The sequence below is a fragment of the Salmo salar genome, chromosome ssa23 (genome assembly GCF_905237065.1).
Source record: "Salmo salar chromosome ssa23, Ssal_v3.1, whole genome shotgun sequence".
Lineage (NCBI taxonomy): Eukaryota > Metazoa > Chordata > Actinopteri > Salmoniformes > Salmonidae > Salmo > Salmo salar.
In genome coordinates this window covers 44976652-45003724 of record NC_059464.1, presented here as the reverse complement: position 1 = coordinate 45003724, position 27073 = coordinate 44976652, and the positions used below count along the sequence as shown (strand labels likewise).

At 44.0% G+C, this 27073-nt stretch overlaps 1 protein-coding gene across 2 annotated transcripts in view; it reads right to left on the bottom strand.

The window, feature by feature from the left end:
- Positions 1-10859, bottom strand: part of LOC106584747 (ATP-dependent Clp protease ATP-binding subunit clpX-like, mitochondrial) — a 77012-nt gene extending 66153 nt beyond the window's left edge. The window contains exons 1-6 of one of the 2 annotated variants that reach the window (XM_014170287.2): positions 10479-10859; positions 9965-10033; positions 8215-8381; positions 7348-7465; positions 7022-7176; positions 3827-3983 (exon numbers count right to left, since the gene is read on the bottom strand). In XM_014170287.2, coding sequence (XP_014025762.1) covers positions 3827-3983; positions 7022-7176; positions 7348-7465; positions 8215-8381; positions 9965-10019 — 652 coding nt within the window. In that variant the 5' untranslated portion in view covers positions 10020-10033; positions 10479-10859. The remainder of the gene's footprint in view (positions 1-3826; positions 3984-7021; positions 7177-7347; positions 7466-8214; positions 8382-9964; positions 10034-10478) is intronic. The other variant, XM_014170288.2, reaches the window with a different exon arrangement.
- Between the last annotated feature and the right edge of the window lie 16214 nt (positions 10860-27073).

The following is a 27073-nucleotide window of genomic DNA, read 5'->3' as shown; positions in this document are numbered from 1 at the left end:
CCAATAGTAGACTGAACTACTGACCTCGTGGTGTGAACGAGGCCTGTTTCTAACCAACAGTAGACTGAACTACTGACCTCGTGGTGTGAACGAGGCCTGTTTCTAACTAACAGTAGACTGTACTACTGACCTCATGGTGTGAACGAGGCCTGTTTCTAACTAGCAGTAGACTGTAACTGTACTGACCTCGTGGTGTGAACGAGGCCTGTTTCTAACCAACAGTAGACTGTAACTGTACTGACCTCGTGGTGTGAACGAGGCATGTTTCTAACTAGCAGTAGACTGTAACTGTACTGACCTCGTGGTGTGAACGAGGTCTGTTTCTAACCAACAGTAGACAACTACTGACCTCGTGGTGTGAGCGAGGCCTGTTTCTAACTAGCAGTAGACTGTAACTGTACTGACCTCGTGGTGTGAACGAGGCCTGATTCTAACTAGCAGTAGACTGTAACTGTACTGACCTCACGGTGTGAACGAGGCCTGTTTCTAACTAACAGTAGACTGTACTCCTGACCTCGTGGTGTGAACGAGGCATGTTTCTAACTAACAGTAGACTGTAACTGTACTGACCTCGTGGTGTGAACGAGGCCTGTTTCTAACTAACAGTAGACTGTAACTGTACTGACCTCATGGTGTGAACGAGGCCTGTTTCTAACTAACAGTAGACTGTACTACTGACCTCGTGGTGTGAACGAGGCCTGTTTCTAACTAGCAGTAGACTGTAACTGTACTGACCTCGCGGTGTGAACGAGGCCTGTTTCTAACTAACAGTAGACTGTACTACTGACCTCATGGTGTGAACGAGGCCTGTTTCTAACCAACAGTAGACTAACTGTACTGACCTCGTGGTGTGAACGTGGCCTGTTTCTAACCAACAGTAGACTGAACTACTGACCTCGTGGTGTGAACGAGGCCTGTTTCTAACTAGCAGTAGACTGTAACTGTACTGACCTCTTGGTGTGAACGAGGCCTGTTTCTAACTAGCAGTACACTGTAACTGTACTGACCTCGTGGTGTGAACGAGGCCTGTTTCTAACTAGCAGTACACTGTAACTGTACTGACCTCGTGGTGTGAACGAGGCCTGTTTCTAACTAGCAGTAGACTGTAACTGTACTGACCTCGTGGTGTGAACGAGGCCTGTTTCTAACAAGCAGTAGACTGTAACTGTACTGACCTCTTGGTGTGAACGAGGCCTGATTCTAACTAGCAGTAGACTGTAACTGTACTGACCTCGTGGTGTGAACGAGGCCTGTTTCTAACTAACAGTAGACTGTAACTGTACTGACCTCGTGGTGTGAACGAGGCCTGATTCTAACTAGCAGTAGACTGTAACTGTACTGACCTCATGGTGTGAACGAGGCCTGTTTCTAACTAACAGTAGACTGTACTACTGACCTCGTGGTGTGAACGAGGCCTGTTTCTAACTAGCAGTAGACTGTAACTGTACTGACCTCGCGGTGTGAACGAGGCCTGTTTCTAACTAACAGTAGACTGAACTACTGACCTCGTGGTGTGAACGAGGCCTGTTTCTAACTAACAGTAGACTGTAACTGTACTGACCTCATGGTGTGAACGTGGCCTGTTTCTAACTAACAGTAGACTGTAACTGTACTGACCTCGTGGTGTGAACGAGGCCTGTTTCTAACTAACAGTAGACTGTAACTGTACTGACCTCATGGTGTGAACGAGGCCTGTTTCTAACTAGCAGTAGACTGTAACTGTACTGACCTCATGGTGTGAACGAGGACGGTTTCTAACTAGCAGTAGACTGTAACTGTACTGACCTTGTGGTGTGAACGAGGCCTGTTTCTAACTAACAGTAGACTGTAACTGTACTGACCTCGTGGTGTGAACGAGGACGGTTTCTAACTAGCAGTAGACTGTAACTGTACTGACCTCATGGTGTGAACGAGGCCTGTTTCTAACTAGCAGTAGACTGTAACTGTACTGACCTTGTGGTGTGAACGAGGCCTGTTTCTAACTAACAGTAGACTGTAACTGTACTGACCTTGTGGTGTGAACGAGGCCTGTTTCTAACTAACAGTAGACTGTAACTGTACTGACCTCATGGTGTGAACGAGGCCTGTTTCTAACCAACAGTAGACTGTAACTGTACTGACCTCGTGGTGTGAACGTGGCCTGTTTCTAACCAACAGTAGACTGAACTACTGACCTCGTGGTGTGAACGAGGCCTGTTTCAAACTAGCAGTAGACTGTAACTGTACTGACCTCTTGGTGTGAACGAGGCCTGTTTCTAACTAGCAGTAGACTGTAACTGTACTGACCTCGTGGTGTGAACGAGGCCTGTTTCTAACCAACAGTAGACTGTAACTGTACTGACCTCGTGGTGTGAACGAGGCCTGTTTCTAACTAGCAGTAGACTAACTGTACTGACCTCGCGGTGTGAACGAGGCCTGTTTCTAACTAGCAGTAGACTAACTGTACTGACCTCGTGGTGTGAACGAGGCCTGTTTCTAACTAGCAGTAGACTGTAACTGTACTGACCTCAAGGTGTGAACGAGGCCTGTTTCAAACTAGCAGTAGACTGTAACTGTACTGACCTCGTGGTGTGAACGAGGCCTGTTTCGAACCAACAGTAGACTGTACTACTGACCTCACGGTGTGAACGAGGCCTGTCTCTAACTAGCAGTAGACTGTAACTGTACTGACCTCGTGGTGTGAACGAGGCATGTTTCTAACCAACAGTAGACTGTAACTGTACTGACCTCATGGTGTGAACGAGGCCTGTTTCTAACTAGCAGTAGACTGTAACTGTACTGACCTCGTGGTGTGAACGAGGCCTGTTTCTAACTAGCAGTAGACTGTAACTGTACTGACCTCGCGGTGTGAACGAGGCCTGTTTCTAACTAGCAGTAGACTGTAACTGTACTGACCTTGTGGTGTGAACGAGGCCTGTTTCTAACTAGCAGTAGACTGTACTACTGACCTCATGGTGTGAACGAGGCCTGTTTCTAACCAATAGTAGACTGAACTACTGACCTCGCGGTGTGAACGAGGCCTGTTTCTAACAAGCAGTAGACTGTAACTGTACTGACCTCGTGGTGTGAACGAGGCCTGTTTCTAACTAACAGTAGACTGTACTACTGACCTCATGGTGTGAACGAGGCCTGTTTCTAACTAACAGTAGACTGTACTACTGACCTCGTGGTGTGAACGAGGCCTGTTTCTAACTAACAGTAGACTGTAACTGTACTGACCTCGTGGTGTGAACGAGGCCTGTTTCTAACCAGCAGTAGACTGTAACTGTACTGACCTCGTGGTGTGAACGAGGCCTGTTTCTAACTAACAGTAGACTGAACTACTGACCTCGCGGTGTGAACGAGGCCTGTTTCTAACCAACAGTAGACTGTAACTGTACTGACCTCGCGGTGTGAACGAGGCCTGTTTCTAACTAACAGTAGACTGTAACTGTACTGACCTCGTGGTGTGAACGAGGCCTGTTTCTAACTAGCAGTAGACTGTAACTGTACTGACCTCGTGGTGTGAACGAGGCCTGTTTCTAACTAGCAGTAGACTGTAACTGTACTGACCTCATGGTGTGAACGAGGCCTGTTTCTAACTAACAGTAGACTGAACTACTGACCTCGCGGTGTGAACGAGGCCTGTTTCTAACCAACAGTAGACTGTAACTGTACTGACCTCGCGGTGTGAACGAGGCCTGTTTCTAACTAACAGTAGACTGTAACTGTACTGACCTCGTGGTGTGAACGAGGCCTGTTTCTAACTAGCAGTAGACTGTAACTGTACTGACCTCGTGGTGTGAACGAGGCCTGTTTCTAACTAACAGTAGACTGTACTACTGACCTCGTGGAGTGAGCGAGGCCTGTTTCTCCACCTCCACCTGTCTGCTCCCAGCAGGGATGTTGTTGTAGATTCTCTTGTAGTGATTATACACAGCTACCGCCAGCACCTTCTTAGCATAGGACTGACCCACTACGTACTTGTCCAGGTAGGCATAGATCTGAAAGGCAGGTTCATCGACTATAAGACAATATTACGTGGTTATACTTGCTCTTCATGACAAGTCTAACAATACATTAACTGTATCATAATGCATTAGAAACTGGGTGGTTCGAGCCCTGAATGCTGATTGGCTGGCAGCTGTGGTATATCAGACCGTATACCACGGGTATGACAAAACATTTATTTGAACTGCTCTAATTATGTTGGTAACCAGTTTATAATAGCAATAAGACTAGAGGTCGACTGATTAATCGGAATGGCCGATTAATTAGGGCCGATTTCAAGTTTTCATAACAATCGGTAATCGCTATTTTTGGTCACCGATTTGCCGATTCTTTTTTTATTTTTATATATAATATTTTTTAACTAGGCAAGTCAGTTAAGAACACATTCTTATTTTCAATGACGGCCTAGGAACGGTGGGTTAACTGCCTTGTTCAGGGGAAGAACGACAGATTTTGACCTTGTCAGCTTGGGGATTCAATCTTGCAACCTTACGTTTAACTAGTCCAACGCTCTAACCACCTGCTTTACATTGCACTCCACGAGGAGCCTGCCTGTTACGCGAATGCAGTAAGAAGCCAAGGTAAGTTGCTAGCTAGCATTAAACCTTATAAAAAAAACAATCAATCAATCATAATCACTAGTTAAACTAGTAATATCATCAACCATGTGTAGTTATCTAGCCTGTCCTGCGTTGCATATAATCGATGCGGTGCGCATTCGCGAAAAAGGACTGTCGTTGCTCCAACGTGTACCTATCCATAAACATCAATGTCTTTCTTAAAATCAATACACAAGTATATATTTTTAAACCTGCATATTTAGTTAATATTGCCTGCTAACATGAATTTCTTTTAACTAAGGAAAATGTGTCACCTCTGCAACAGAGTCAGGGTATATGCAACAGTTTGGGCTGCCTGGCTCGTTGCGAACTGTGTGAATACTATTTCTTCCTAACAAAGACAGCCAACTTAGCCAAACGGGGGATGATTTAACAAAAGCGCATTTGTGAAAAAAGCACAATCGTTGCACGACTGTACCTAACCATAAACATCAATGCCTTTCTTAAAATCAATACACAGAAGTATATATTTTTAAACCTGCATATTTAGCTAAAAGAAATCCAGGTTAGCAGGCAATATTAACCAGGTGAAATTGTCTCAGTTCTCTTGCGTTCATTGCACGCAAAGTCAGGGTATATGCAACATTTTGGGCTGCCTGGCTCGTTGTGAACTAATTTGCCTGAATTTTACGTAATTATGACATAACATTGAAGGTTGTGCAATGTAACAGGAATATTTAGACGGAACGGTTCCGTATTTCACTGAAAAAATAAAAGTTTTGTTTGAGATGATAGTTTCCGGATTCGACCAGATAAATGACCTAAGGCTCGTATTTCTGTGTGTTTATTATATTATAATTAAGTCTATGATTTGATATTTGATAGAGCAGTCTGACTGAGCGGTGGTAGGCACCAGCAGGCTCGTAAGCATTCATTGAAACAGCACTTTCGTGCGTTTTGCCAGCAGCCCTTCGCAATTCTTCAAGCATTGCGCTGTTTATGACTTCAAGCCTATCAACTCCCAAGATTAGGCTGGTGTAACCGATGTGAAATGGCTAGCTAGTTAGCCGGGTGTGCGCTAATAGTGATTCAATCGTCACTCGCTCTGAGACTTGGAGTAGTTGTTCCCCTTGCTCTGCATGGGTAACGCTGCTTCGAGGGTGGCTGTTGTCGATGTTTTTTATTTATTTTTATTCTATTTTACCTTTATTTAACCAGGCAAGTCAGTTAATTAAGAACAAATTCTTATTTTCAATGACGGCCTACGAACACCGGGTTAACTGCCTTGTTCAGGGGCAGAACGACAGATTTGTACCTTGTCAGCTCGGGGATTCGAACTTGCAACCTTTCGCTCTAACCACTAGGCTACCCTGCAGCCCCTGCCAATGTGTTCCTGGTTTGAGCCCAGGTAGGAGCGAGAAGAGGGACGGAAGCTATACTGTTACACTGGCAATACTAAAGTGCCTATAAGAACATCCAATAGTCAAAGGTATATGAAAAACAAATCGTATAGAGAGAAATAGTCCTATAATTCCTATAACTACAACCTAAAACTTCTTACCTGGGAATATTGAAGACTCATGTTAAAAGGAACCACCAGCTTTCATATATTCTCATGTTCTGAGCAAGGAACTTAAACGTTAGCTTTTTTTTCTCCAACACTTTGTTTTTGCATTATTTAAACCAAATTGAACATGTTTCATTATTTGAGGCTAAATTGATAGTATTTATGTATTATATTAAGTTAAAATAAGTGTTCATTCAGTATTCTTGTAATTGTAATTATTACAATAAATAAAGGCAAGAAAATCGGCCGATTAATCGGTAGCGGCTTTTTTCGGCCCTCCAATAATCGGCATCGGTGTTGAAAAATCATAATCGGTCAACCTCTAAACAAGACACCTTAGGGGTTTGTGGTATATGGCCAATGTCCTCCACGTTGCGTAGTCGTGCCTAAGAACAGCCCTTAGCCGTGGTATATTGGCCATATACCACACCTCCTCGGGCCTTATTGCTTAATGATAACACCAGGTATACCTGCAGCATTACCATAGTAATTCCTGTTTAAAGATAATCATTACATCATAGAAACTAGAACCAGTTGTTGTTTGTCGTCGTTGGTGCTCCTACCTTTTTGGGTGGTGGGGGAGGTTTCTGCGCGGTGGGGGAGGTTTCTGTGCGGCGGGGGAGGTTTCTGTGCGGCGGGGGAGGTTTCTGTGTTTGTACTTTTTTGGGTGGCGTGGGAGGTTTTTGGGTGGCGGGGGAGGTTTCTGTGCTCGTACCTTTTTGGGTGGCGGGGAGGTTTCTGTGCGGCGGGGAGGTTTCTGGGTGGCAGGGAGGTTTCTGGGTGGCGGGGGTGGTTTCTGGGTGGCGTGGGAGGCTTCTGGGTGGCGTGGGACGTTTCTGTGCTTGTACCTTTTTGGGTGGCGGGGGAGGTTTCTGGGCGGCGGGGGAGGTTTCTGTGCTCGTACCTTTTTGGGTGGCGGGGGAGGTTTCTGGGCGAAGGCCATTTTGACAGCCTCAGCGGGCGACTCTGCTTCTTTATTCAGACCCTTCTTAGAGTCCGTCTCAGAGAGCACCACGAAGAAGTGATGGCATTTCTCACACTTTACAAAACGTGTTGACGCTGAAGAGAAACAAACTAAAGTTAGAATATTGAAATGTTTATCGGTTTCTGATTTAATAAAAACAGTAGTGACTGTGTGGACAAGTCAATCATTTATACGGCTGCTTTTTCTGCAACTGGAGTCTTTAGAAAACACAGCCTATGTGAATGGAGTATCTTTAAGGTCCTCACATACAAAGGTCTCCACATGTGTACACGGGTCTCCACATTTGGGACAGTGCAGTTGGTTACCCCCCTTCCCTGATCCACCAGAAGAGCCCGACAATCTCTTTCCTTCACTGATGCTCTTCTGCATATGATGGACACAAAAGAAAGAGAGAGAGATTGTATCATGAACGCAACACAGCAGAAAAACATAATGTAGACACAGAGGAAGCTTGTTTCTATGTACAGTAGCTATCACTTATTGAAACCACTGGGGTTATAGCATGTATTACACTGACTATGCACACTCCACACTGACTCTCTGACACACCGACACACTGACTCTCCGACACACCCATACACTACACTGACACTCTTCACACACGCTGCTGCTACTCTTTATTATCTATCCTGACTGGTTAGTCATTTTTACCCGTACATATTACCTCAATCACTTCGTGCCCCTGGCCATTGACTCGGTACTGGTACTCCTTGTATATTGCCTTGTTATTGTTATTTTATTGTGTTCCTATTTCCTTTTTTATTTTGCACATTTTCTTACTTTTAAACTCTGCATTGTTGGGACAAGGCTCTTCAGTACGCATTTCACGGTAAAGTCTATCTACACTTGTATTCGGCACATTTCATTTATTAGAAAGTCTATTCTTGTGTCTTGTCAGGGTTTAGGGTTTAATTCCATTTCAGTTCAGTCATTAAATTATGGCTGTCATCACTTAGCTTGTTCCCAGATCTGTTTATGCTGTCCTTCCACGTTGTTATGCCATGTTTGGCAATGACCATAGCCATTTGAAAGACAGCACAAACTGATCTGGGTCCAAGCTAGTCACCAGTGTGTGATTCATTCTTAAAGAAAGAAGAAAAAAAAAAGTTTACCTTTCCACCGTCGCTGGAACCATCCTTCGTCGTTCCATCTTTAGAGGCAAAACATACTGCACTTTCATGGAAGGATCTCACTCGGACTATGCGAGGTAGAGGAGCTTCACGAAAACCCCAACCAGGTCTGCTCAAAGCATAGAGCTGAACACGAGAACCAGACAGCCCTGTACAACAGAAACACCACGCAACCAAATGTTTAGGCCGGTGTTATAATCCATCAACTTTGACATTTCAAAAACAAACTCGCCCAATGTCAACATCAACAATTGGTATTATGGAAATATAGCTAGCTGCCACCTCATGAATGCCGCATTTGTGACGTTGCACTAAATTCTCTCACACCACATGTATCATAAATGGATGCAACAGGTGACCTGTTCTCAAAACTTGTGCTGCGTCCACGTGCTAGTCGGAACTAGGAAAGTCTGACATTTCAAACTTGCTAACTGGTTGTAGTTATACAACATGCCGCGTTTAACCAGTTGCCAAGTCGGAGAATTCAGTTCCCTAGTTCCGACTATCACATGAACACGGCATGGTTCACGAGGTCAACATCACATAACTTTAGCTTATCCACTGAAGTAGAGCTAGCTACAGTGCCTTCACACCATAACTTTTTCCACATTGTTGTTACAGCATGAATTTAAAATCGATTACATTGATATTTTGTGTCACTGATATACACTCAATACCCCACAATGTCAGGGTGGAATTACGTTTAGACATTTTTATACATTAATAAAAAATGAAAAGCTGAAATGTCTTGAGTCAATAAGTATTCAACCCCTTTCTTATGGCAAGCCTAAATAAGTTCAGGAGTAAAAATATGCTTAACAAGTCACATAATAAGTTGCATGGGCCCACTCTGTGTGCAATAATAGCGTTTAACAAGATTTTTAAATGACATCCCCATCTCTATACCCCACACATATAATTATCTGTACGAGTTTAAGGCTGTGATATGAGATAACTGAGGATGTAACAATAACACTGTAGTTACTCCACAATACTAACATAAATGACAGAGTGAAAAGAAAGAATGCATTCTGTTTGCAAAAAGGCACTAAGGTAAAACTGCAAAAAAATGTAGCAAAGAAATTAACTTTATGTCCTGAATACAAAGCATTATGTTTGGGGCAAAACCAACACAACACATCCACTCCTCCTATTTTCAAGCCTGGTGGTAGCTGCATCATGTTATGGGTATGCTTGTCATCGGCAAGGACTTGGGAGTTTTGTTTAGGATAAAAAATAAACGGAATAGAGCTAAGCACAGGCAAACAGACACTGGGACACAAATTCAACTTTCAGCAGGACAATAATCTAAAACACAAGGCCAAATATACACTGGAGTTGCTTACCAACATAACATTGAATGTTCCTGAGTGGCCTAGTTACAGTTTAGACTTAGATTGTCTTGAAAATCTATGGCAAGACTTGAAAATGGCTGTCTAGCAATAATCAACAACCCACTTGACTGAGCTTAAATAATTTTTTTAAGAATAATGGACAAATATTGCACAATCCAGGTGTGCAAAGCTCTTGGAGACTTACCCAGAAAGACACACAGCTGTAATCGCTGTCAAAGGTGATTCTAACACGTATTGACTATGGTGGTGTGAATACTTTGCAAAGGCACTGTAATTTGCAGTTTAGCAAGTTAGCTAGCTAGCAGAAGCGTTTAAGATGTAATGCCAATAAGTAACTGTAGTTATTACAAATTTTCAAGATTGCAATCTGTTCTTACCTCTCTGTGCTGAATTCAAGAATATCCTCGCGGCCGATGTGCATGGGCAAGACATACTTTAGTCAAGGTCTAGCAAATAAAAACAATGAAGCAGGATTAGCTAGCATGGATCATCTCTCCGACAGCTGCTAGTTTCACAGGCCACAGCTACAGTACCTAGCAAAGTTAAACAAATCTGACAAACTAAACTCCTTACTTACAATACAGTTAGCTAGCCATTTAAGTTCACCTGTCAACAGGTAACTGGCGTAGCTAACTAGCTATTTATTAAACAAAATGAACACCCCCTAGAGCTGGTAGGCCTGGCAATGCCAGATTTGGATTGGAGTGGGGCAGCTAGCTAGCTAGCAAACGGGGCTAGCGACAGAAAAACAAGTGAGCATTCCAGAAGAGAGGCATAGTTAGCTAACGTTAGTTAGCAGGTCAACGATAACTAAACCGTTCAAACTGGCTAACTATGTGACATGTTTAAGACGCAAAATGTGTTTTGACAAATACAATATGGTTTGCTAACCAGCTAACGTTACCTGTCGACTCGTAAAAGAGCACGATGGAACCAAAACAAGTCTTGACAGTTTCTTCCGGAGAACAATTCCGTTGACTCTGTAACTCTGTATGGTCGCAGGTCAACGGTGTCATACCAATGTCACTGTGAAGATAGCATGTGTAACCCGCTTCAACTCGGACCGATATTACCCCCGATGCAGCTTGGACGACTGGACCCCTGTGTGATATAACGTTTGATGTTAGTAGGTCAGGCAAATTGCAAGACCGAGGCCAACAATTCCCCCCTGTGTTATTACGTATTCCAGAACAGTGTTGTTGTCTGTCTGCGTCAGATATATCCAAATCAAGGGGAAGTGTAAAATGATTATTCCCTTGGGATTGGTTTGAGGTCATTTCGTCACATAGGGTCGGTCATCTGCTGCCATCTACGGTGAAGGTGATTATTCATTTACTAAACCAGTTTCAGGACGGGACCGTCACAAATTCTAGGCCTACTCTCTTCTATAATGTAGTGTGTTCTATTCTGAATTGTAGAGGAAATAAATGTGGCAGATCACTGTACTGTTGTGGTGCACACACTATCAGCTGAGCCTAAAGGGATTGTGGTACTCTGTCTGCATGAAACATGCTTATGGTGACATTTCTCAGTTGTCATCATGCATTATGTCATTCTTGACTTGATACGGATTTAGTATCGCATTGTCAAAACTTGAAAGGTAATGAGGGGTGGATTTACAGCTGTACAAATTAGACGATTACAGTAAAAGATTAAAAATACAAAAAACATGTTTATTGGTAATTGTACAACATGAATGAGAAAACATATCACATTGGATGCTACATATTGTACAAAAATATATATTTCATGACAAATAAACAGATCACTTCATTAATAAGCTCAAGGCATAGGCAGAATGTTTTATATTTTTCTACCACAGCCATTAAACAATTTGGGTAGTTTCTTTAATACCATTAGGTTTATGACTATACGTTTTGTTTTATGATAATATGACAAAATACCCATAATACCATTCATTGGCTGGTCTGAGTTCCAAATTTACAGCGTCTTCAGAAAGTATTCACACGCCTTGACATTTTCCACATGTTGTTGTGTTACAGCCTGAATTTAAAATGGATTAAATTGAGATTTGGTGTCACTGGTCTACACACAATACCCCATAATGTCAAAGTGGAATTATGTTTTTTGAGATTTTTACAAATTAATAAAAAATGAAAAGCTGAAATGTCTTGAGTCAATAAGTATTCAACCCTTTTGTTATGGCAAGGCTAAATAACTTCAGGAGTAACAAAGTCACATAATAAGTTGCACTCTGTGTGCAATAATAGTGTATAACATGATTTTTGAATGACTATCTCATCTCTGTACCCCACACATAAAATGATCTGTAAGTCGAGAAGTGAATTTCGAACACAGATTCAACCACAAAGACCAGGGAGGTTTTCTGATGCCTCGCAAAGAAGGGCACCTATTGGTAAATGGGTAAAACATTTTTATCCATTTGACCATGGTGAAGTTATTAGTAACACTTTGGATGGTGTATAAATACACCCAGTCACTACAAAGATACAGACGTCCTTCCTCACAGTTGCCAGAGAGGAAGGAAACCGCTCAGAGATTTCACCATGAGGCCAATGGTGACTTTAAAACAGTTACTGTAAATTCCGGACTATAAGCCGCAACTTTTTTCCCACGCTTTGAACCTCGCGGCTTAAACAATGACGCGGCTAATATATGGATTTTTCCCGCTTTCACATTTTTTTTCTCAAAAAAAACACATTTTGTGACGTGCTCAGTTTTTTGCCGGCAAGTAGCTTTCATTAGACCAATGAAATTGCCGAACGGGTTAAGGTCAAACAGTGACGAGAGCAACAATGAAAACGATCCAATATCGGATGAAGCAATTCTGAGGCTATTCAACTCCGACACCGAAGGAGAGGACTTCAGTGGTTTCAGTGCACAGGAGGAGGAAGATAGTGACCAATGACTTTCTTGGTAGGCTACTGTTTACTGCAAATTTTTTATTTTTTGTTACAAGCCGTGTTTCGTTAAAGCCTATTTATTTTTGTTACAAGCTGTGCTTCGTTAAAGCCTATTTATTTTTGTTACAAGCCGTGTTTTGTTAAAGCCTGTGTAAAGTTCATTTGTTTCAATGTACCGGTAGGCACCTGCGGCCTATAGACATGTGCGGCTTATTTATGTTCAAAATAATGCTTTTTTTTTTATTCAGTGGGTGCGGCTTATATTCTGGTGCGCTCAATAGTCCGGAAATTACGGTACATAGTTTAATGGCTTGGATAGGAGAACACTGAGGATGGATCAACAACATTGTAGTTACTCCACAATATTAACTGTTATGTATGGTACGACGTGCTGTTGGTCGTACTGTACGTTGTTATGGTTTACGACAGTGTGCTGCTTTACGGATGAATGGGTTGTCAGAATGAGTGTCAAATGTCATTTAACGACAGTGTGATGTACAATGTGAATCTGTGCAGACGTGCCTTCTTTGACAGCTAAGCTAGATATAACATTGGCGACGAAGATGGCTGAATTCAGCTTACCACCAGCACCATTCCTCGCCGTGTCTGGCGAACCTCCAGTCCCCGTGGAATAACTGGCTTGAAAGTTTTAACACTTATCTCGAAACTATGGACTTTTCTAGAATCTCCGACAAGCGGAGGACAGCGCTGCTCCATCACTGCCTCGGTACAGAGGATTTTCAGAGTGCTTGGATTGGTCCTACATTCACCGCTGCAGTCAGCCTTCTACGGAACCACTTTGCTGGGAAAGAGCGAGTGCTCCTCCTACGCTGACGGTTACGGAAAAGACACCAATGCCCGGGTGAGTCCATTCAAAGCTACATGGCTAATCTGAGAGATTTGGCTAGCTCTTATAACTGTGGGACACTTCAGGACGAGATCAGCTGATAGAGGGAACGTTATGTGAAAAGACAAGGGAGAAATGCATTTTAGAATTGGTTAATTTACAACTTGATGGAGCTATTAAAATAGCACTGCAGGTTGAACCGGCTTTGGAATGCTCTAATATGCTAACAGACAGCTCTGCAGCATACACTCGGCCCCCAGCCATTCTCACATAGCAGCTTCAGCCAGGGCAGGCGCACTACAAAGATCACACGCTGAGCATGCCCTCCCACGTGGATAGCTGCATGGACACAGACACCGGCTTTCCCATGCAGCAGGCACACTGACAAACAAACAGAAGTAGCTGTGGAAACTGTGGGGCTAGCTCTCACGGTTCAAGGGCTTCAAACTGCCCAGCCCATGGGAAAATATGCAAGAACTGTTTAAAATACAATCACTTTGCTAAAGTGTGTCTTTCTGCCCCAGCTACTAGATCCACCCAGAACAGGCCCTTATTTTCATCTCGCTCTCAACATGAACACACTGAATTCTGATCCATCTCCACTAACCATGTGTCATTCAAGACATGCACTGTGCAGCTGGGCGAGGTGGGTTTGCCTTTGCTACTGGATATTGGCGCTGCGGTGTTGTTGCTCAACCTTGCCAGTTACTACAAGTTTTTCAGTCACCTACCACTCCAACAGCCCTCCATTGCCCTGTGTGGGTACGGTAGATCCAAGATAGACATTGCAGGCACCCTCCAAGTCCCAGTGCACTATGGCGCCAAGCATCTGCCATCATTCACATTTCACGTTGCAAAGCGGGATGCCAACCTCCTGGAACTGGCCAACTCTGATGGACTGGGCTGTCTCACAGTTTTTACTCACAGGCCCCTAGTGAACCCAGATGTGACCGCAGTCATGCAGGCCCTGCGGCGCATTCCCTTTACACTGCGTGATAATGTGCCTTTGTCACACATGCTGGTGTGTTCAGATACACACGCATACCTTTTGGACTTAGCTCCGCCCCCAGCTGCTTCCAGAAGGCGATGAGCACCATCCTTGCTGGAATACCCGGGGTGGCAGTCTATCTGGACGACATCGTTGTCCACGGCCCTGACCTCCACATCCATCACCATCGACTCCACAGAGTATTAAGTGCTCTACTGCGGAACAACCTGACCCTGAATGGTGGAAAGTGCACCTTTGCAGCTCCAGCTGTCGAGTTTGTGGGGTTCCGCCTGTCGGCCAAAGGCATTGCCCCACTCATGTCAAACATTGAAGCCGTCCTCCACATCCCGGAACCGACCTCAGCCTCTCAGGTGCCTCATTCTTGGGCATGATAGCCTACTACCTCCGGTTTCTTCCCCACTACTTTCAGACCACAGCGCCCCTTCGCCAGCTCCTCAAGAAGGATGAGCCATGCCCTGGACGGCAGCCTGCTCCGATGTGGTCAACTCACTGAAGAGCCAGCTCACCCCAGCCCCAGTCTTGGCTCACTTTGACCCCATCTGCCCCACCATTGTCACCTGTGACACCTCAGCTGGAGCACTAGGAGCTGTCCTCTCACAGCTGCAGAATGGCATTGAGAGGCCCGTCGCCTTCGCCTCAAGGGCCCTGAGCCCCACTGAACAACGGTACTATGTGGGCGAACGAGAAGCACTGGGCTGTGTCTGGGCGTGCGAAAGGTGGCACCTTTACCTATACGGCCGGCTGTTCACCACCAGTCCCTCAACACTTCTGTCGGCATCAGGAACTGGCCACAAGCCACTTCGGCTGCACAGATGGGCCGACTGCCTCTAACAGTCTGACTATCAGCTGAAGTTAACCCCTCTAGGGTAGGGGGCAGTATTTTCACATCCGGATAAAAAACGTACCCGATTTAATCTGGTTATTACTCCTGCCCAGAAACTAGAATATGCATATAATTGTTTGATTTGGATAGAAAACACCCTAAAGTTTCTAAAACTGTTTGAATGGTGTCTGTGAGTATAACAGAACTCATATGGCAGGCCCAAACCTGAGAAGATTCTATACAGGAAGTGCCCTCTCTGACCATTTCTTGGCCTTCTATAGCCTCTTTATCGAAAACAGAGGATCTCTGCTGTAACGTGACATTTTCTAAGGCTCCCATAGGCTCTGATGACTCTGCAGTCCCTGGCTGAAAAACAGTAGTGCATTTGGATAGTGGTCGATCTGAGAACAATGAAACGGGGGCGCGCGTGCACGTGAAGAGTCCATTTTCTTCTTTGAGTCTTTGAACAAAAACAACGTCTCCCGGTCGGAATATTATCGCTATTTTACGAGAAAAATCGCATAAAAATTGATTTTAAACAGCGTTTGACGTGCTTCGAAGTATGGTAATGGATTATTTCGAATTTTCTTGTCACGACATGTGTCCGCGCGTCACCGTTCGGATAGGGACCTGAACGCACGGACAAAACAGAGGATATTTGAACATAACTATGGATTATTTTGAACCAAAACAACATTTGTGGATGAAGTAGAAGTCCTGGGAGTGCATTCTGACGAAGAACAGCAAAGGTAATCCAATTTTTCTTATAGTAATTCTGAGTTTAGTGAACGCCAAACTTGGTGGGTGTCAAATTAGCTAGCCCGTGATGGCGAGCTATCTACTCAGAATATTGCAAAATGTGCTTTTGCCGAAAAGCTATTTTAAAATCTGACACCGCGATTGCATAAAGGAGTTCTGTATCTATAATTCTTAAAATAATTGTTATGTTTTTTGTGAACGTTTATCGTGAGTAATTTAGTAAATTCACCGGAAGTTTTCGGTATGTTTGCTAGTTCTGAACGTCACATGCTAATGTAAAAAGCTGTTTTTTGATATAAATATGAACTTGATTGAACAAAACATGCATGTATTGTATAACATAATGTCCTAGGAGTGTCATCTGATGAAGATCATCAAAGGTTAGTGCTGCATTTAGCTGTGGTTTTGGTTTTTGTGACATTATATGCTTGCTTGAAAAATGGGTGTGTGATTATTTCTGGCTGGGTACTCTCCTGACATAATCTAATGTTTTGCTTTCGTTGTAAAGCCTTTTTGAAATCGGACAATGTGGTTAGATTAACGAGAGTCTTGTCTTTAAAATGGTGTAAAATAGTCATATGTTTGAGAAATTGAAGTTATAGCATTTATAAGGTTTTTGAATATCGCGCCACTCGATTCCACTGGCTGTTGACTAGGTGGGACAATTTCGTCCCACATACCCGAGAGAGGTTAACTCCGGGGAAGGATAACATGGTGGCAGACCTCCTCTCACGCTCCTTTGACGCTCCTACTCTGACCATCTTGCCAGACGACAACGAAACAGCTCGTACAAATGCTCTACGCTCCCCTTCAGTCAGCCGTCTCACTGGAGGAGCTGAAGCAAGCATCGTAACAGGATCCCACACTGTCTACCCTGCGCACCTACATACGCACTGGATGGCCAGCATGTGTGCCGGAAGAGCTGGCGACTCTCGCCAGGGTGAAGCACAAACTTTCTTGCTGGGAAGAAGTCTGTGTCTCTCGAGTATTTTGCACTGTGGTCCCGAGTGGCCTGCGTGCTCGTGTTCTATCAAATGGTGCACGAGGGTCACTTGGGCATAGTGAAGGTCAAGCAGCGATGAAGAGACCTTGTGTGGTGGCCAGGCATCGACCATGACATTGAAGCCCTGCTCAGGGATTGTGCTGCATGCCTCTTCAGTGGGAAAACAGGAAAGTCCGCCCCAGGTCCCCTGCAGCCTTTCACGTGGCCGTCCCGCCCCTGGGAGCACATCCAGCTGGACATCTGTTTGTGAGATCCATTGGCACGCAATCCCTCACCATCAGCACTTCCTGGTGGTGGCATATGACCTCCACTCTAAGTGACCAGAAGTGTTCTGTCGGAACTGTCACAACACAGGCCATCGTGGACATCCTAGACAGCCTGTTCACAAGGTGGGTCCTATCCGTCACCCTCACCACGGACAATGGGCCCCAGCTAACCTCTGTCGAGTTCTCCTCCTATCTCAGCAACAAGGGAATCAAACACATCCGCACGGCCTACTACAACCCACAAGCTAATGGAGGGGTGGAACGCTTCAACCAAACACTGAAGAATGGCATCAGAGCACACCTGGTCCAGGGGTGCACGTTCCAAACTGCTTTGAACCGAATGCTAATGCACTACAGAGCAAGCAAACTCACAACAACACAGGTCTCCCCGGCATCTCTCTTGCTAGGTCGTGAGATGGAACTTGCCCCACTCAACAGAGAGTAGCAGAACCGGGGGCTAGGCGCACCCAAGAAAAGCAGGCAGTGACCAGGCACCAAAGAGCAATGAAACAGCGTTTTGTCAAGGCACACAGGGTGAAGAAATCGATCATCCAAGTGTAAGACTGGGTCCGAGCCCGACGGCCTCAGCGGTGCAACAAAATGGCCTCATTCTGGTCGGACCCCTTGCCGGTCAGTCGACAACTGGGGCCCGCCACCTTCAGGCTGAGCAATGGATCACGCTGGCATGCCATCCACCTCAGAAAAGTCCCTGCCTCTCAAGGAATACAAATTCCCACAAAACTGACATACAGGCCAGAGACACCACCTGATGGACGTCCTCCACTACTACCACCTGAGCCCCAGCCTCTGTGGCCTCCCCAAGGTCCAGAGCCACAAGCAGGGGCGGCTGAACAACGGCCTATGAGAGCACGAACTCGCCCTGCTCATCTGGGGGACTACTTAACCTCCTTTCATTCTTAGGCTCTGTTAGGTGTCTTAGTCAACCTCCAGGTTAATGGAATGAACTGGCTAGTTCAGAGAGTCGTTATTTACCTCTTTCGTTTAAGAGTTTATTTTATTTTTTTATTTCACCTTTATTTAACCAAGTAGGCTAGTTGAGAACAAGTTCTCATTTGCAACTGCGACCTGGCCAAGATAAAGCAAAGCAGTTCAACGAACACAACAACACAGAGTTACACATGGAATAAACAAACATACAATCAATAATACAGTACAAAAATCTATATACAGCATGTGCAAATGAGGTAGAATAAGAGAGGTAAGGCATTAAATAGGCCATGGTGGCAAAGTAATTACAATATAGCAATTACACACTGGAATGGTAGGATGTGCAGAAGATGAATGTGCAAGTTGAGATACTGGGGTGCAAAGGAGCAAGATAAATAAATAAATACAGTATGGGGATGAGGAAGATTGGATGGGCTATTTACAGATGAGCTATGTACAGGTGCAGTGATCTGTGAGCTGCTCTGAAAGCTGGTGCTTAAAGCTAGTGAGGGAGGTAAGAGTCTCCAGCTTCAGAGATTTTTGCAGTCCGTTCCAGTCATTGGCAGCAGAGAACTGGAAGGAGAGGCAGCCAAAGGAAGAATTGGCTTTGGGGGTGACCAGTGAGATATACCTGCTGGAGCGCGTGCTACGGGTGGGTGCTGCTATGGTGACCAGTGAGCTGAGATAAGGCGGGGCTTTACCTAGCAGAGACTTGTAGATGACCTGGAGCCAGTGGGTTTGGCGACGAGTATGAAGCGAGGGCCAGCCAACGAGATCATACAGGTCGCAGTGGTGGGTAGTATATGGGGCTTTGGTGACAAAACAGATTGCACTGTGATAGACTGTATCCAATTTGTTGAGTAGAGTGTTGGAGGCTATTTTGTAAATGACATTGCCGAAGTCGAGGATAGGTAGGATGGTCAGTTTTACGCGGGTATGTTTGGCAGCATGAGTGAAGGATGCTTTGTTGCGAAATAGGAAGCCAATTCTAGATTTAATTTTGGATTGGAGATGCTTAAAACCTGTTGAGGACAGACGTTCCGCTAGCGGAACGCCTAGCCGATATCCAATGGAACAGCGTGGCGCGAAATACAAAACCTCAAAAATCCAATAATTTCAATTTCTCAAACATACGACTATTTTACACCATTTTAAAGATACACTTCTCCTTAATCCAACCACATTGTCCGATTTCAAAAAGTCTTTACAGCGAAAGCAAAACATTACATTATGTTAGGAGAGTACATAGACCAAAATAACCACACAGACATTTTCCAAGCAAGCATATATGTCACAAAAACCCAAAACACAGCTAAATGCAGCACTAACCTTTGACGATCTTCATCAGATGACACTCCTAGGACATTACGTTACACAATACATGTATATTTTGTTCAATCAAGTTCATATTTATATCCAAAAACAGCATTTTACATTGGCGCGTGATGTTCAGAAAATGTATTCCCACCAAAAACTTCCGGTGAATTTACAAAAATACTCATCATAAACGTTGACAAAATACATTTATTTTGAGAATTGTTTTAAGAATTATAGATACAGAACTCCTTTATGCAACCGCTGTGTCAGATTTTAAAATAGCTTTACGGAGAAAGCACATTTTTCAATATTCTGAGTACATAGCTCGCCATCACGGCGAGCTATTCAGACACCCGCCAAGTTCTGGGCAACCTAAACTCAGAATTAGTTTTAGAAATATGCCCTTCCTTTTGCTGATCTTCGTCAGAATGCACTCCCAGGACTGCTACTTCCACAAGAAATGTTGTTTTTGTTCGAAATAATCCATAGTTATGTCCATAGTCCATATAATCCATAGTTATGCACCCATGACCAGCTCTGAAACCAGATTGCATAGCGGAGAAGGTACGGTGAGATTTGAAATGGTCGGTAATCTGTTAGTTGACTTGGCTTTCAAAGACCTTAGAAAGGCAGGGTAGAATAGATATAGGTCTGTAGCAGTTTGGATCTAGAGTGTCTCCCCCTTTGAAGAGGGGGATGACCGCGGCAGCTTTCCAATCCATGGGAATCTCAGACGATACGAAAGAGAGGTTGAACAGGCTAGTAATAGGGGTTGCAATTATTTCGGCAGATAATTTTAGGAAGAGAGGGTCTAGATTGTCTAGCCCGGCTGATTTGTAGGGGTCCAGATTTTGCAGCTCTTTCAGAACATCAGCTATCTGGATTTGGGTGAAGGAGAAATGGTGGGGAGGTTTGGGCGAGTTTCTGTGGGGAGCGCAGGGCCGTTGACCGAGGTAGGGATAGCCAGGTGGGAAGCATGGCCAGTCGTAGTAAAATGCTTATTGAAATTCTCAAATATTGTGGATTTATCGGTAGTGACAGTGTTTCCTAGCCTCAGTGCAGTGGGCAGCTGGGAGGAGGTGCTCTTATTCTCCGTGGACTTTACAGTGTCCCAGAACTTTTTTGAGTTTGTACTACAGGATGCAAATTTCTGTTTGAAAAAGCTAGCCTTAGCTTTCCTAACTGCCTGTGTATATTGGGTCCTAACTTCCCTAAAAAGTTGCATATCACGGGGGCTATTCGATGCTAAAGCAGAACGCCACAGGATGTTTTTGTGCTGGTCAAGGGCAGACAGGTCTGGAGTGAACCAAGGGCTACATCTATTCCAAGTTCTTAATTTTTTGAATGGAGCATGCTTATTTAAGATGGTGAGGAAGGCACTTTAAAAAAATAACCAGGCATCCTCTACTGATGGAATGAGGTCAATGTCATTCCAGGATACCTCGGCCAGGTCAATTAGAAAGGCCTGTTTTAGGGAGCGTTTAACAGTGATGAGGGGTGGTCGTTTGACCGCAGACCCATTACGGATGCAGGCAATGAGGCAGTGATCGCTGAGATCTTGGTTGAAAACAGCAGAGGTGTATTTGGAGGGCGAGTTAGTTAGGATGATATCTATGAGGGTGCCCGTGTTTACGGATTTGGGGTTGTACCTGGTAGGTTCATTGATAATTTGTGTGAGATTGAGGGCATCAAGCTTAGATTGTAGGATCGCTGGGGTGTTAAGCATGTCCCAGTTTAGGTCACCTTGCAGCACGAGCTCAGAAGATAGATGGGGGCAATCAATTCACATATGGTGTCCAGGGCACAGCTGGGGGCAGAGGGTGGTCTATAGCAAGCGGCAATGGTGAGAGACTTGTTTCTGGAAAGGTGCATTTTTAGAAGTAGAAGCTCGAATTGTTTTGGTACAGACCTGGATAGTAAGATAGAACTCTGCTGGCTATCTCTGCAGTAGATTGCAACACCGCCCCTTTGGCAGTTCTATCTTGGCGGAAAATGTTATAGTTAGGGATGGAAATTTCAGGGTTTTTGGTGGTTTTCCTAAGCCAGGATTCAGACACTACTAAGACATCTGGGTTGGCAGCATGTGCTAAAGCAGTGAATAAAGCAAACTTAGGGAGTAGGCTTCTAATGTTAACATGCATGAAACCAAGGCTTTTAGGGTTACAGAAGTCAACAAATGAGAGCACCTGGGGAGTAGGAGTGGAGCTAGGCACTGCAGGTCCTGGATTAACCTCTACATCACCAGAGGAACAGAGAAGTAGGATAAGGGTACGGCTAAAGGCTATAAGAACTGGCCGTCTAGCACTTTCGGAACAGAGAGTAAAAGGAGCAGGTTTCTGGGCACGATAGCATAGATTCAAGGCATAATGTACAGACAAAGGTATGGTAGGAAGAGAGTACATTGAAGGTAAACCTAGGCATTGAGTACTGAAGAGAGAGATATAGTCTCTAGAGATGTTTAAACCAGGTGATGTCATCGCATATGTGGGAGGTAGAACAACATGGTTGGTTAAGGCATATTGAGCAGGGCTATAGGCTCTACAGTGAAATAAGACAGTAATCACTACCCAGGACAGTAATGCACAAGGCATATTGATATTAGGGAGAAGCATGCGTAGCCAAGTGATCGTATGGGTCCCGTGAGTGGTTGGGCTGGCTGGGGACACGGCGATTCAGACAGTTAGCAGGCCGGTGCTAGCAAGCTAGCATAAGGGCCTTAGAGGGACGTCGCGATGGGGGAAAAGTCTGTTTTTGCCTCCTCGTGCGGTGACGTCGATAGACCAGTTGTGGAATTAGTAGGGTTCCAGAGGGGTCCAAGTCCAATTGGCAAAATGGGTATAGTGGTCCAAGAAACTGGCCGGTGGATCAGCTAACAGTCCAATATGCTATAGATAGCTAGCAAGCCGAGGTTAGCAGAATGGGCCTTCAGAAGACGTCGAGCCTGAGGGGCCTGTTGGGATCCTCGGGCAGATTATGTCTGTAGTAGAAGGGGTCCGGATATTGTATACGAGGAGTGGGCTTCAGGAGTAGCCCAGAAGCCCTAGCCGGGAGATGGGTCTAGCATGGGCTAGCCCCAGGAAAGTTGGTGCTTGGTCCGGGATGGGAACGTTAGCCAGGAGTAGTCAACCCGGGTTACGGTTAGCTAGTTGCCATGATCCAGATGAAAGGGTTCAGAGATTGCGGTAGGAATCCGGAGATATGGAGAGAAAAATAGGTCTGGTATGCTCTGGTTTGAAATGCGTTGTACGAACTGGCGAGAGCTTTCCGAGCTAAAGGTTAGCCGACTGATAGCTGGTAACAAGTTAGCTTCAGCTGAAGTAATCCAGTTCGGAGGTAAATAGAAATACTTTAGAAAAAAAACAGATCCACGCCACATTAGGTGAGGCGGGTTGCAGGAGAGTATTTAGAGGTTTAGTTAAAATATTAAAAAGAATGCGAAGAAAAATATATAAAAAGATATTTACATGGTACGAGACAAGACAAAGACGTCTGACTGCTACGCCATCTTGGATTTAATGTTCCTTTCTTACAGGTATCACTCTAGGTTCTTGCCCTATGGACATTTTTATATATGGTATCAGTCCCTGGTTTTGGAAAGAGGGGGGGGATGTTATGTATGGTACGACGTACTGTTCGTCGTACTGTACGTTGTTATGGTTTACGACAGTGTGCTGCTTTACGGATGAATGAGTTGTCTGAATGAGTGGCACATGTCATTCAACAACAGAGGTATGTACAATGTGAAACTGTGTAGATGTACGTTCTTTGATAGCTAAGCTAGATATAACACTAACCTAATTGACAGAGTGAAAAGAAGGAAGCCTGCACAAAATAAAAAATATTCCAAAACATGCATCCTGTTTGCAATAACGCACTAAAGTAATACTGCAAAACAGTTAACTTTTTATCCTGAATACAAAGTGTTATGTTTGTGGCAAATCCAACACAACACATCCACTCTTCATATTTCCAAGCCTGGTTGTGGCTGCATCATGTTATTGGTATGCTTGTAATTGTTAAGGTCTGGGGATTTTCTCAGGATAAAAAAGAATGGAGCTAAGCACAGGCAAATTCCTAGAGAAAAACCTGATTCAGTCTGCTTTCCAGCAGACACTGAGAGAATTCACCTTGCAGCAGGACAATAACCGAAAACACAAGGCCAAATCTACTGTACACTTGAGTTGCTTACCAAGAAGACAGTGGCCGATTTACAGTTTTCACTTAAATCTACTTGAAAATCTATGGCAAGACCTGAAAATGGTTGTCTAGCAATGATCAACAACACATTTGACAGAGCTTGAAATGTTGCACAATCCAGGTGTGGAAAGCTCTTAGAAACTTACCCAGAAAGACTCACAGCTGTAATTTCTGCTAAAGGTGATTCTAACATATACTGACTCAGGGGTGTGAATACTTATGGGAATTAGATATATATATATATATATATATATATATATATATATATATATATATATATATATATATATATAAAATGTAAGTATTAAAAAATATAATAAAAAAGAGATTTAAAAAAAAAAGTACAAAAAATACTAAACTTTATAAAACGTTTTTTTAAAAGACACAGCTGTAATCGCTGCCAAAGGTGCTACTAAATATTGACTCAAGGGTGTGAATGTAAATTGCAGTGGTTAATTTGAGCCACATCTTGCCAGAACAGGATCCGGTACCTCTCAGTTTTGGACTGTTTTGTTCCGGAACCTATTTACCAGGGTCCAGTACGTCTCGTGGCATGACAGTTAATTTCCACTGTTTTCAATGTAAAACTTTGAATAAAAGTGATCAGAGTTCATTTGAGTTGCCTCCTCTGTAATTCTCCTGCCACCTAAAAAAAAAGTAGCCTATGCCTGATATTCTAAGAATTGATTTGGGTTTGGCCAGTCCGTGTTTATGATTTTCTCAACATGGTAGCCTATAGAGACCAACTCGTAGCAGTTGCTGTGACGCGAGAGAGAGAGAAGCGTGCCTGTATCTCTCACAGAACCAGAATGAGATTCACTTTCTATGATCTCTTTCACTCTCTCTGCTCTGATAGACATGAGCCTGCAACTTTTACATTTACATTTACATCATTTAGCAGACGCTCTTATCCAGAGCGACTTACAAATTGGTGCATTCACCTTATGATATCCAGTGGAAGAACCACTTTACAATAGTATATCTATATCTTTTTTTTGGGGGGGGGTAGAAGGATTACTTTATCCTATCCCAGGTATTCCTTAAAGAGGTGTGGTTTCAGGTGTCTCCGGAAGGTGGTGATTGACTCCGCTGTCCTGGCGTCGTGGGGGAGCTTGTTCCACCATTGGGGTGCCAGAGCAGCGAACAGTTTTGACTGGGCTGAGCGGGAACTGTGCTTCCGAAGAGGTAGGGAGGCGAGCAGGCCAGAGGTGGATGAACGCAACTCTCATCTCTCCAGAGTTGTAGTTCATCATTTATTTCCTGAAAGAGTCATAGCCATGGGAAGGGTAGTGGTAGTGCAGCAGCAACCCTGATAAATTGAAATAAATTTGCCAAAGTTATAGAATTACTGCCGTCTGTTCAGAAATAAAATGAAATAATTCAGAAGACTACACCAGGAGTAGGCCTATAATTTAGCCACAGAGGATCAGTAGCTTTTTTTTTTTTTTAAATAGCCTAGCTGTGGATTGTGTGTAACCTAATCACAAGGCATTGCCTACAGTCGGGAACGCTTGGCAAATCTGTCAGTCAACTGCATGCAGCCAAAACAGGCCTTTTGCAATATTTCTAATACAATCTTGGGATAGCACAGGTTGGAAAGCAAATGGCTCCAGCTGAAATTAAAAATACTTATCTGTCTGTAGGCTATGAAAATATTTTATAAACTTCCAAATAGGCCTGTTGAGCGAACCAGAGAAATAGGCTTTTGGCACGATCGCATCGGCCATCATTGGGTGAGTCATTGGAACTTTAAAGCTTTTCCTCATATCGTACAATATGTGTGTCTTCTCCAGACACCTAGGCCTAGGTTATTGATGGATTCAAGACGAGGTCCCAGCTTTTAGTATAACATAGGACGTGTTAATAACAAACACAGATCATCTGTTATGGTCTAACTTGGCAACCATAATGGTTTCATCGATATCCGAAGACATTTTGACCCACACTACATTCTCGTCTGCGGCACACTTGAAATATATCTTGGAGTTATTGAAAGAGATGGGTCAGATTGTGGTAAAGAGCATTCTCAATGGCCAGTGTCTGTAAGATCTTAGTTTTGAACTTACATCTGCCAAAGAAACTGAATACAATATAGGTCTAGTTATAACAACTTATAATAACAAGTTATAATGCATTATACCTGTAAGCTTTAAGTAAAGTGTTACCCATATCTTATGTCAACATTGACATATCTAAAAAGAAGCACTTACATTTCACAACTTTGGAGTTCCTTGCATTGTGGTAATACATTGATCCATATTGTAAACGGTATGTCCACAGCCCTGGTAGAACTTCCTGTCAATTGTCTTGCTGCTCGGTAAGGATGTAATGCTCTTGTACTCTTGGACAACCCAACCTGAAGCACAAATGCAAATGGATATATGGCACTAAATAACACATTTATATCACTATATTCCCCCCCAAAAAAATCTAAATTAAGATTTGCCAAAGGTACCTGAAAAGTGTTCAGCCATCCAAATATGGTAATCATTCACCTGGACTGCATCTTGCATCCAAACACCCAAATGTAGTTTCCATTTTAGTTACATTTCTAGAGCATGTTATGTTTTTGGTAATGCATTCTATGGGTATGAAATTAAAATATGGATAGAATAGAACTACAATTTAAATGCAATGTTTGAAATGGCATGAAACACCTTTAAATATACACTTCAATATTTTCTGCTGGGGGGGGGCGCTCGTGAGAAAAAGTTTCAAGGTAAACACAAACTATTGCATGCTGTGGTTCCATTGAAGGGAAGAGAGAAGAAGTCACGGACTTCTGTTGAAAATAAACACAAAAGGCAACCAATTATGAGGACATTTTCACTACTTTCCACATCCCAAAAATCCCCCTTATAGATGTGAATAGTTTCATACTGTCACACCTGCTTACTGCTCAAGGGCGCCAGGCTGCCCTTCAATACGCACACCTGTCTATGACTGTCTGCTAATTAAATGTTCACTCCCTGTACTTGCTTCTCGTCTCGATCCTTACAGAATGCTGACACCACTAAAAGAAGCATCAGTGAGTCTTGGTTGGTGATGTCGGGTCCGGGTGCCGTCGCCTCAGCTAGCTTGTCGAGTTTCCATGCCTTAGCTGACTCGCCAGGCTCCCAAGCCTGTGCCAGTTTGTTGGGCTGCTACGCCCCAACCAGCTTGTCCAGCGCCCATGCCTCTGCCGGCCCGTCAGGCTCGCCCAGGTGGGACGCCGAGTGGCGCCCCTAGGGGGGAAAGGGGGGGAGGGGGGGTACTGTCACGCCTGCAAGGGCGCCAGGCTGCCCTTCATTACACACACCTGTCACACACACACACCTTTTTGCCTGAGAAATATGGATTGGTAAAGAGTTACATTCAGCTATGGCTCTATATAAAACTGTAGATTTGAGGCGATTTGTCCTTGGCTTGGGTTGTCTTAGCTGCCCTGAATAT